The sequence below is a fragment of the Phoca vitulina genome, unplaced genomic scaffold (assembly GCF_004348235.1).
Source record: "Phoca vitulina isolate PV1807 unplaced genomic scaffold, GSC_HSeal_1.0 scaffold22, whole genome shotgun sequence".
NCBI lineage: Eukaryota > Metazoa > Chordata > Mammalia > Carnivora > Phocidae > Phoca > Phoca vitulina.
This window is the reverse complement of record NW_022589725.1, coordinates 27809738-27822406: the sequence shown is the minus strand read 5'-3', so window position 1 is coordinate 27822406 and position 12669 is coordinate 27809738. Positions and strand designations below refer to the sequence as shown.

Below are 12669 nucleotides of genomic sequence, written 5' to 3'. Positions count from 1 at the left end.
GGATCGAGCCCCGCATCAGGCTCTCTGCTCGGCGGGAAGCCTGCTTCTCCCTCTCCCACTCCCCCTGTTTGTGTTCCCTCTCTTGCTGTGTCTCTCTCTGTCAAATAAACAAATAAAATCTTTAAAAAAAAAAAAAAAAAAAAAAGAACATTCCTGGCCAGTACAGAATTTAAAACTGAAAACAAAGAAATGATTCAAATGGAGAAGGGTAAGTAACTTACAAACATTCATTCATTGGAATGTACAATTAAGTGATATTAGACTATTAAAAGACATGGAAATAATTTCACAATCTATGTTATATTTAAAAGACAGTTTCAGGCACCTGGGTGGCTCAGCCAGTTGAGCATCTGGCTCTTGGTTTTGGCTCAGGTCATGATCTCAAGGTCATGAGATCTAGCCCAGCATTAGGCTCAGCACGGAGTCTGCTTGGGATTCTTTCCTTCCCTCTCCCCCCCCTTTCTCCCCCTGCTTGTGCTAGCTCTCTCTCTGAAATAAATAAATAATACCCTAAAAATCTATCTATCTATCTATCTATCTATCTATCTATCTATCTATCTATTTACAGCACTCTAGAAACAGACTGAAAGTTTATATACCAGCATATTATGTTTATTTCTGGGATTGAGATTATGGATGATATTTTCATTTCTTCTTTTGCTTGTTTTTTTTTTCCATATAATAAACACCCATTACTGTTAAAATAAGAAAATAAATGTAAGCAATAAAAATATTTTAACCTTTTCCCTAGTAAATAAAAAAAAATCAGGAATTTATCCTGAGGAACTGATCATAGAAATACACAGAGATTTATTTAAAATGTATGCACTGCATTTCCTTATTATTTATAATAGAGAAAAAACTGTAAATAACAAAATAATCTAACATTAGAACACTGGCTATGTAAATTCTCAGACAACCATATGATGAAATATTATGCCTCCAATAAAAATCATGCCTTTGAGGAATATTTAAAGACACAGGAAAATATTCATGGTGCACTGTTAACTAAAAAATCAGAATGAGGACATTTTTTCATTATTTACTCCTTAAAGAGAAAATGATCATAGGTTTTTCCCTTTTATATTTTCCTGAATTTTAAAATATTTTACAATAAATATGTATTATTTTTATAGGCAGAAAAAATAAATAATTGTTATATTAAAAATAGAATAAAATACTATCTTTGGGGGGATTATCTAAATGTAAATATCACTTAACTATCAGCTGGGAGTAAACAATAATAAAGTTGTTCTCCTCTCCCCTGCTACACACATACACCTTTTTCTCTTGCTTATGAGTCTTAGGTTACCCTTTTGTGAAATGAAGAATATATTGTACATAAGTGTAAAACATTGAGTGCCAGAGACATTCCATACATCTTAGTTCTTTCCCCTTCACTGAGCCGCCAGAGAGCAGTGACTTTGATTTCACACTTCAGACTCTTAAAATCCAAGAGTGATAACTTGGGTGTTACAGTGTATCCAGACACTCTACAGATCTGGTTGAAACAATGCAGATCCAGGACCTGGGACAGCTTTGTCCCACCTTGGTGAGTAGTGGTGAGGAGCCTTAGTAAGCCTTAGCCTTAGTTAACAGCACCTTTAGTGGTGAGGGATGATAGACACCAAGAATAGAAAAAGACTGAAAAAAATTAGACTGCAGAAGTCTGAGAGGAATTTCATGGGTGGTACAATGTTTTCTTTCTCTGCAACAATTATGTTTTCTTTCTCTGCAACGATTTAGACAAGGAAGAGAAACATGGTCAGAGGCATCGGGAGCCAACATCATTTGGCCAGACTTACAGGAACCGATGGTTGGGACCATGTATTCTCATCTCTTGCACATGCCCGAATCCGCTTCCTCACACCTAACTTCATCCTTTCTCTTTTGTTCTCCTTGCAGGGCTGACTCCTGTTTTAGCTTTGCTCTTATTCTACAGAAATTGTGACATCTAGGGGGCCTGCCACCAGTTTAAGGGTTAAGAAATCCTTTGCCAGGTGACATCGCACTTCTTAAACACCAAAACAGCAATGATGTGACTTACAGAGCTCCAAAGGAATACAAGCTCGGGTGTGCATGCACCTGAGTATTAACTGATTTTTCTTTTAATATTAATGAGCATATGATTTGGTCTACTTGACCTTCAAATTCAAATTAGGTACTGATTAAATAATAAGACAGGAGAATTGGGATGTGTTGAAACAGCACATTTTTTTTTTCCTCCAGGAAAGTGCCTTGGCCTTTGGCTGTGAGTAAGGATGAGCTATTAAGAGTGTTGAGACAACTAGAACAGAGAGTTCTCCTTGAATTAAGGAGAATGACTATATTTTAAATAACAGAGATAATAATAATAATAATAAAAATAAAAACTTTGCAGCAGTTTTAACCAGAGCACTTGATATTCCTGGCATAAATTTTATTCCCGTGTTTATACTCCCCTTCATCTGAATGCCTCTTCATTTGTTGGTTTACAAACCTTAACATTTGTACTCTTAGGTTTGTTTTTAAGGATCTAAAGTATAAACCACCATTAAATAAATAGAGTATCTTTACCAGTAGAGAAAGAAATCCCTCAATAGATAAGTGCATGCCTATTTTTTAAATAACTTCAGAACTCCTATGAACCTACAGATATTTTCTCAGGCCAGCTGTACCTTGGAGTTCATTTCAATTCAGTCCCTGCTGCAGCATCCTTGGCATGTACCCACCCTATGGATGAATTATTCATCAACATTCCTCCTTCTCACATCTAAGCCTCCCAACTCAACACCTGCCCACCTGAGGTCTGTAATGAGTCATTGGGAACAGGTGCCTTCAGTCTGTAGTGCACAGTCTAGCTCTTGATCCAACAGACAATCAGTTGTACCTCCTTCAGTTAGCAGTGTGCATTGTTTGCAGTTATGTGGGGTAAATGGGCAATAAGCATCCATTCTCGGTACTCAGTGGGAAATATGTCTAGAACATTTGAACAAAATCGCTGGCACAGAAGACACCCCAGAAGACACTTTTTCTTGAAATTCTTCAACTTTCACATAGCTATTTTAATTTTTTATTTGACATTGAGAGAGGACACAAGCAGAGGGAGTGGCAGGCAGAGGGAGAAGCAGGCTCCCTGCTGAGCAGGGAGTCAGATGTGGGACTCGATCCCGGGACCCTGGGATCATGACCTGAGCTGAAGGCAGTTGCTTAACCAACTGAGCCACTCAGGCGCCCTAGCTATTTTAATTTTTTAAAAACTAACATCCCAAACCAAGTGACATTAGCCATCTCTTTGTTGGCTTGTTTTCAGTCTTCGCAGTTTAGAAGACACTAACTTCATGGGAGAACCAAAGTTATACATGTAAATCTAGCCAATCAACAAGTAAGGTGAGAAATAACTGGTGAGTCTCAAAATCTTTGGGAATTATTTTGGAGGGAGAGAGAGAGAGAGAATGAAGGTCAGTCCATAATATCAGCGATTCCAAAACCCAAGAAGATGCTGGGTCAAGATCAAAGTCTGGAAGCAAAAACAAGAAAGCAAGGGCTCCTTCAGGTCTTTGGTCAGCAAAAATGTTCTGCCACTTAAACTGGAGAGTATAATAAGCAGTTTTATAAGCGATCTTATAACGGCAGAGCTCATAAATAGTCCCGGTGTCACCAAGGAGGAGATATATTTCTGCATGAAAGCTAATAATGGCGAATGCTTGAAATGAATCCTCAACACATGTGACTGCCTTCTAATCTCAACTTGATCTCAGTCTTGGAGGATTTCAATGGCAAATTCATTTCTTTTTTGTTCTAAGCTATGTATATGTCCGTCAAGATGCCAGTTCTACATGCATTAGACACTTGGTCTAAGCTTTGTACTGCCTGATAATCAAAAACAGTGTTCTCATGTGTATGCTATTTCAGAAGGAAAAGGCAAAAATCTTATCTTGTATGTTCTATTTTTAATTGAAACTGGATTACATGTTAATGTGGATTTGAAAACACTTTTCCTTCCCCAAGATCAAGAGGTTAATGGATATTAACAATTTATTTCAGTAAAATCCTTAAAATTCACATTTAATCTTACTAGGGAATTGCATTTGTGATATGTGACAGAACTTGTTGGAGTCACCACCATTAAAAGTTTTATGTAAAAAAAAAAAAAAAACCCTAAAAGTATTCTGAGAAATTGATCGTGGCATGAGCAATTAATGGTGTGAGATCCTAAAAGCATCAAGAAACATCGCAAACAGTGTATTTCTATAAAGGTGTAATATCTCTAAACCAAACAGCTCAACAGGAAAAATCTCAGCTTGAAGTACTTAAATTAGATTATCTCTTGTTTCCTAAACTCTGCCATTCAACTTCATGACATTAAATTTTTTTTATCACAAGCTAAATGACTGGAATGTCCAAAATTATTTGCCTAAAATGAACACCACTTTCTGTCTTTCCACTGAGACTGAGTCAGGTTTATTTCTCTCTCTAAGATGACCTGGTGTTTCTTATCAGAACCTATGTGGATATCTACATTACTACATTTTTAGATATACCAAATGGCTTTAAAATCAGGGATGTAAGAACGCATATCTGAGTAATATGAAAGAAGTGCTAAGGGATTCATTTAAAAAGTGCAATGATCAAAAAAAGGACGACTGAAAATTACAGCATGGTATATGCTTGTTGGGCAACCCAGTTCCCCCTATAGGAATGAAGAATTTATTCTCCCAGGTGCAGGCAGCCCTCATTCATCTCTGGCTTCCAGGATTACCTCAATGGAAGATCTCTGCCTCACCGAAGGCACACCCCCTTCCCAAGGCACCCAGTATCAGGTGACTTATCAATGGAAGGTCTTACTGACCTGACTCTTTCATCCAGATGAGACATCTCAGAAGGGTCATGCTATCTTCAGCTAGCTGTGGCCTCTGTTGATAATGCCTTTCAGCTCAACTTCCCTCTCTACCCAGTTCTGCTTTGACCCTTTCTCTTTCACAGGTGGAAAGGCTCTTGGAATCAGAGCTCTCCTTAATAAATGTTTGTTTCCTAATCTCCATCACACAGTTTGTCTTTGGGGAGCCCAATCTGTACACGTGCCAGCTGAAAAGTTTGAGCAATTGACATATGTATATGGTATTTTTCGAGGTAGATTCTATTATTGTCTTTACTCCATGGAGGAGAAGACTAAAGCATAAAGAGGTTAATTACCTGTCATTACTTGTTAATTCCTTGAGTTACTTGTCAAAGGTTACATCAATTTTGAGTGGCAGAGACAGGATTTAAGCTTCAACCATCTAGCCCCAGAGTTCACAATGTTAGCAACTACTCTCATTACTCAGGACACCTCATTTAGGAAAACCCACTTACCAGACAACACGAAATGAAATGAATTATGCAAACAGCTGAGTATTAAAATTGTAAAACAACTTTGATTTTCTAAATACTGATTCAAGGAATAGCAAGTATCAATGTCAAGTATAGATCTATTTTCATATCACTCCAAACTGAAACAAATGCATTCAGCATATTTATCTAAAAGTTCCAAGTAGATTGCATGGGTTTACCAGATGTCCATTTGTATAATAACAATCTAGTCTATAGAGCGGTTTTTAATAGCAACCAATGACAGATATAAAATAATATTACCTTTTTGTTTGGGGACAGTTAATCAGGGTGAATGAAAGAAAAAAAAGGACTATTACATTTTCCTTCAGATAATTTTTTTAACTCTATCATCTGTACATGAATGTCCCCACTATTTCTCCCTCAAATTTTTTTCCTAGAACCTAAATATGATTTTTCTTTACTTTTTTCTTCTTCTGGGTATACCTGGTTCTGCAACATTTTCTCATAGTAACTGTTCATAGAATGAGGGACGATGCTCCCGCCAAAGATTTATTTCTGTAGATTCCTTTTAACATTTTTTCTTTCTTATTATGTCTGGATAATGGAGCCCCCTGGTAGGTGGTTCCTAAATGCCACTCCTTTGAACTTATTCCTAATGAGTAGTTGTAAACAGCAGAACTGCCTAATTTTGGTGTTTCAAATAAGCAATCTTCCTTGAACATAATTTCTTTGATTATTTTTCTTACTTAATAAACAGTTACTTTTCAGAGGAACAAATATAAATGTATATATAAATTCTGAAAGGGCAGATATGGAATAAAACAGAGTGGGCATGATATTTGATTGGGTTGGAAATAGAGGTGCTTAAAGAGAATTAGATTTGCTCACTGCTTCATTTTCCCATATAAACAAAATCCGATGGTCTTCTATGAGCTTGTGAGTTTTAGACATAGTAAGTGGTCTCATACCTTCATCTTTACAGACTTCAACGGCCTCTTCTGAAGCAGGGCTGGGCCCAGTTGCAGCGTTGACGCCGTCTACACAGCAGAAAGAGAAACACTGCCTCAGAGTTAATACTGTCAAAATGGAGTTTCCCTGCCTGTGTCACATCCCTCTCCACTCCACCAAGGAAGGATGAACCTGTTTAATGCTCTAATACATGGAGTGGTCTTTGAAAGGTTTAGGGTTTATGACTCTCTTTTATAATTAATGGACAGGCTCCGTTAAACCAGAGCCCAATGACAACAAACTATTTTTTGGTGAAGAATACTATTTGTTGGTCCTATTTTGCTTTGGCATTTTGCTTTTTCCGCACCTCTAGAAGAATGGTACATTTCTTTTAGTGAATGATTGTGAAGCATATCCTTGCAAGTTTCTACAAAGTGCTTTTATGTGTGTCTTTTTAAAGTTTGGTTTTTCTTAGCACAGCACTTCTGCTCTGTTATGCCAGGGTGTCAAACTGCAGGGAGCATGTCTGATGGCTGTCAGCGCAGAGGCCCAGGAGGGGATCATTTGTAGGAAAGCACCAAAAGCCACTTGGAGATTTCACATCACCCAAACACAGAGTGGGGGCTAAGGAACTTGGAGGTCCCTCTCCCCCTCACGATGGCAATGAACCTCATCAAGTTGATCTTTCCTCTCAGTATCACAGGCACCACAATGACTCCACTCATATCTAGCTTCCAGGATAATAGATGATTAACATTAAAATAGCAGATTTAATATATGAAGGATTATCAAAATCATTTGGAATGGTTAATATTTGACAACTGAAGAAGGGATTGAAAAGGAATATACATTCTTCATGTAGTAACAAGGTTATGGAACTCAAGAGAACTCACACACCCATGACAATTAACATTTGAAGACAAACTGCATATTTTCTAGCATCTCTTTCATTCTTAATGCATATGACTATTACTTGCAGGTTATGTCTCTATTGGAAGAGAGAATAAAATTTTTAGTAGGGGAATAATTGGAGAGGATAAATCACTTTCTTTTGGTAGGCGATAATCTCCTATAAAAAGAAAAAAAACAAACAGAAGACTATTAACCTTCCTCTGGTGTTACATCTTCCCATTTGCCCTTCCTTTCACAATACAACTCCCTAAAAGGGCCTGAGTTATTGTTCTGTACTTCCTCACTTCATAGTCTCTCCATAACTCACTCCATTGGCTCCAGTACCCCTCCGAGATTCTCTGAGGGAAGATGCCAATGACTTCCCTTTGCCAAATCCAATGGTCATTTCTCTTTTCTCATCTTAGTTGATTTCTCAGTAGTATTTCACAGAGTCTTAACTCTGTTCTTTCTGAAACACTTTCTTTATTCTGTTGCCGCCTATCTGGATGTCTTGGTGTCTCAAGCCCATTATTTTCTTTATTTACATGCTCTTTCTAGTGAATCTCACCCAGAACCATGGTTTTATTTTTTAATGTTTATTTTTTTTCAGAACCACTATTTTAAACCTCATTTACATGCCACGTGAATCTCAAACCTGTTTCTCAGTCAACATCTCTCCAGAATCATCATCTAATCTATCTAACTAGCTAGCTTCTTGACATCCCATATGGCCAAATTTACCATGGAAAAAACAGAACTATTAACTTTCTCAACAAAAACTATGCCTGGTGGCCAGTCTTCCAAATATTAGCAAGTGGCATCATCATCCACAAAGTTCCTGATGCTAAAAATCTGGGAGTTATCCTGGATTCCTCTTTCCCCCATACCCTACATCCAAATCCATCAGCACATCCTGTTATCTTTATGTCTGGAATATGACACATCAATCCATTTTGTCTCCATTGCCAGAAACTGCCACCATTTCTTCCTGCTATAGCCTTCTAACTGGTCTCTGGTTCTTGTGACCCACTTTTACTCACAGGCAAACTGAGCTTGTTAAAACTTCAAAACTTCCACTGGCTTCTCTTTGTAGTTCTAATAAAATCAAATATTATACAGTCAGACATTATCTGGTCCTATGATTTTTTTTTAACCAAATCTTACACCATGTTCTGCCTAATGCATCATGCTCCAGCCACTCCGACCTTCTTTCACCAACATGCTAAAATTGGTCTTGAGGCATTTGCATCATCTGGTCCCTCCATCTAGAATGCTCTTCCACCGGTGAGGAGATCCTCATTGAGATTTTATTTAATATCCCTTCCTCAGGGAGTCCTTCCCAAATCCAGCCAATAGAAAGTTGCCTTCTCAGTGTTCCTTCTACCTACCTCATTTCTCCACAAGGCTTTTATCACCATCTTGTGTGTTTTTGTTTATTGTTAATTTCTGAATTTCACCCTCCTCCCACTGCCAACCCCACCAGAATATAAGCTTCAAGGAGGCAGGGATATTGTCTTTATGGTTTTCTGTTGTATCCCAGGGCCCAGAACAGTGCCTGAGTTACATAGACCCTTGATATGTATTCGTGAAATGACTATTTGAAACTAATGATGTACTATGTGCTGGCTAATTGAACATGATAATAATAAAAGATGACTATTTGAGGAATATTATCTACAAACTTTGATTTGATTTGATCGTGACAGTAGTCAGAACTATGCTGGCTTGAGATTGTGTGTTTTTCATGATGTGGAAGAGGCCTGCAGTTACATAATCAAAATTGAAGTTGGAAATCATATTGAAGGTAAAGGAGGTATTTATATTTTGAAAGAACAACAGTAGGTCAAAAGGGCTTTATTGACCAGGACCTCATCTTTGATTTTTCTGCACTAGGATTAAGGAGGCTATGAAATGAGCCAGAGCAGATATAACCATGTATATTGACAACAGACCAGATCAGAGATGAATCCTGCCATGACTTGGGCCAGCCAGTGGGCTCACTTGGAAGAGGAAGAGGAGCCCCTCAGGGGTGCATTTAGGACTATTCTTTACCTTGAGAGGTAAACATACTGCGATGATAATGCTATCAATCCAAGGGGTGCAGAAGAGGACTGAAGCCCCACCACTCTCTGCTGACAGGTGATCCCAAATCCAAAAAGAAACCACCTGTTCTCAACTTACTAGCTAAAAAAGGATGAATAAACAAAACACAGGCAGATGTGTGCCCAAGTGTGCGTGTGTGTGTGTGTGTGTGTGTGAACAAGGGTGGGAAAAAATCTATGCTGATAGAGATAGTTGGGGACAGAGCAGTGAGGGAATAAAACCTGTGAAATCTCACCATTCAGAGAATGGCCTCAGCTGTCAGCAGTTAGTTGACTAATACTTGTCAGTGGCAAACAGTGAAAACAGTGACAGCTTCTCACCTAAGACTCATCTTCCACGGTGCATAATGATGTGTGGGTCGGGAACTGGGGTGGGGTGGGGGGGTGGATAACAACAGTCTGCTGTATCAGAAATTCATTTCATTGCAAGGACTACATTTCGGCCAAGGGAGCCAGCTGACCCAGCGGCAACTACACAAGGTCCTTGCTGCTTTGCTTCAGTGCTTTCTCTGATTGGCCTTCTTCAATTCCATCTTCCAGGTTAATAATAAAATATTCCAGTTCTCTAGCAAAAGTTCCAAGGTTAATGTAGGAAGTTTTCAGTGAAAAACTTATCACACTACTGGTTGATTTCCAAGAGCTCAGCATATGGCCCAGGACGTGACTGGCACACATCAGACGGAGCCCACTGTTTCAAAAACGCCCCTCTGTGGGGCTCATTAGGACTTGGAGACTAAAGGAAAGAAGGATATTTTGATTTGGGTGGTGGTGTTGATAACGGCATTAACTGTGCCTATCGGCCTTTTAAAGGAGAGCGTGCCTGAGGACACGTTTACAAATGGGTAAGAAGAGATGAGAAGCTGAAGACTCTTCTGAGTCTTAACTGCTACTTCACTTAAAGCTATTCCATTCAGAATCTACAGTAGAGAATCTATAAACATCCAATGAACACATCTGTTCTTAGGGAACAGAGGAGATGTCAGGAAGGCTTTGGATCTCACTTTAGGTCTGGTTGTGAGGTAACCAGCTTCCATGACACTGTCTCCTACCACACGTAAAGAAACAACCAGAAACACAGCTCTTCAAAGTTCAATGCAAAGTAGTAAATAACATTCTACTCCTCATGGAGGGAAAGCCTCTAATTTATTTACTTTAAACATTTTCATTTTATTCCCCCAAAACTAAATCTGCTAATTTTGACCTGTCCTGAGGTATCCAAGTTCTGAATTGGCACTTCCAACCTCTGCCCGTTGTTCTTAGAGCATTTCTAAGCAAAGTGTTGTTGCACAGAAGAAAAATGGAATTGGTGAATGAGGAATGAGAATGCATCCTTCTGACTGGAAGCGTTGTCTTCCAGTGGGACTGGTGGCTTCCTGAGGGAGACCTAAATGAATACTGCAGTCAACCCGGTGAAAAGCTATAACATGTCTAGAAAACAACATTTGAGTAAAGTTATTGTTCACCTCTGTGGATGAGGCCTAGGAGACTCCTCAAAAGAAATCTGAGCCCACCTGCTTCTTGGCTCTGCCCTTCCATTTCTTCTGTACTTTGTTTTTCCTCTGGACCGTTCTCATCTTTCAAGAAAACCACAGAGGGGGGAAAAAATACATCAAGTCAATTTATGAAATATCTCTTTAGGGCTAATATGCAGCACTGAAATTAATTGTAACCAGTGTAGCATGACTCCCAAAGCAAGGCAGAGAGATGAATCAGAGGCATGAAACAGAGAAATTACCTATATAAATAGGTACATTTATACTTGTCCCTTCTCACCTGATTTGCTTGATGAACTGTTGTACCACAGTAAACAAAATTCACTCAGCACTCCTACAACATTTCTCTCCTTGCACAGCATTTCCCAAAATGCAGTACTGATCTTAATTCGAATCTGCTTTTCTCCCTTGACTCAAGCAATATGCACCGTGTAAGTAAATTTGCTTGATTAAGTTTCTATGACTTCTTTTCCTGTTTGATATATGTTGCAAAAAATATCTATTTTTACCTAACTTACACATGACAGTCTAACACATCTATGCTATGAAATATTTTGTCTTGAACAGACTATGTTGGTCAAGTGTACACCCTAGTACATAACTCCTTGAAAAACAAATCACTGGGCAGGGGCAGTGATGGTTGTATACTAGAAACTGGTTAACATTTTCTTTTGGCTTAAAATGTGTAATATATACCAGTGGATTGATGGGTAGAAGAAAATAAACTTTTCAAAGGCAAATAAAGGCAGGATTTTCTACCTCATTGCTGAGAGAGTTTCCAAATCTCTTCGTTTGGAAAAAAAATTTTTTTAAAGATTTTATTTATTTGACAGAGAGAGACACAGTGAGAGAGGGAACACAAGCAGGGGGAGTATGAGAAGGAGAAGCAGGCTTCCTGCTGAGCAGAGAGTCCGACTCAGGGCTCGATCCCAGGACCCTGGGATCATGACCTGAGCCAAAGGCAGACGCTTAACGACTGAGCCACCCAGGGGCCCCTGGAAAATTTTTTAAAAAGAAAAATTTATATAAAGACACAGGAACGAAACATAAAACATGTCAAGGACAGAAAACAGAAGCAGAAGTGACTGACATATATTACTATGGGTTAAAGATGGCCGCAGATCCTTTGTCTCTCAAGAAGTGGAATCTAGCTCTCCTCTCCTCGAATCTGGACTGGTTCCGTGACTAGATCAATGAAATGTGGAAATGATGTTCTGGGACCTCTAAGCCAAGGCCTCAGAGGACTAGCAGCTTCTACCTTCTCCCTCTGGGAAGCCAGTCACCACGTTGTAGAGATGCTCAGGCTAGCCTCCCAAGAGAGAGGCACACAGAAAGAGAGAAGTGCCATATGATGAAGCACCGAGGGGCTAGACACGTGGGGGGTCCTTCTGCACCTTCCACCCCAGCCCAGCTGCCCGCCACACACAGCCAAACCATGACCTCAGCCAATGCCACAAGGAGCTGAAGAATCACCCAGCTGAGCCCTTTGAAAAGTCCTGACCCATCACCAGGCTCAGATCACTTAACTTTGTTTTGCTTGAGTGCCTTGACCCACCATCCATTACTACTATGAGCTCTTAATCCAGAGGCAAGAGGATGGGGAATCCTCCCTAGAGGAGGACTCAAATAGTAGAGCTCAAACAATAGCCTTAGAAGCAATGGGGGAAACATTTCACCAAGGATCTGAAAAAGAACGAACTGAAGAGTTGCAGATGGGAAAACATTTCGAATTGACTTGAATGAAAGAAAAAGTTTATAATGGAGTGACATAGATAGATAGAAAGATGATAGATAAATAAGAGTGGCATTCTAAAGTAGGGAAGAAATGCTACCAATGACTACATAAGTTACAGTTCCCTCTGCCCAGCACCTGTGCTATTTGTCCTGGGGGATACAGTCTAACTTTTAACAGGAGGACCCGA

The 12669-nt window shown here is 39.2% G+C and overlaps 1 protein-coding gene across 1 annotated transcript in view; it reads right to left on the bottom strand.

Annotated features, from left to right (window-relative positions):
* Positions 1 to 12669, bottom strand: part of MACROD2 (mono-ADP ribosylhydrolase 2) — a 1298181-nt gene that overhangs the window by 96439 nt on the left and 1189073 nt on the right. Inside the window, exons 8-9 of the mRNA XM_032419411.1 lie at positions 10718 to 10828; positions 6282 to 6350 (exon numbers count right to left, since the gene is read on the bottom strand). Of these exons, the coding sequence (XP_032275302.1) occupies positions 6282 to 6350; positions 10718 to 10828 (180 nt within the window). The remainder of the gene's footprint in view (positions 1 to 6281; positions 6351 to 10717; positions 10829 to 12669) is intronic.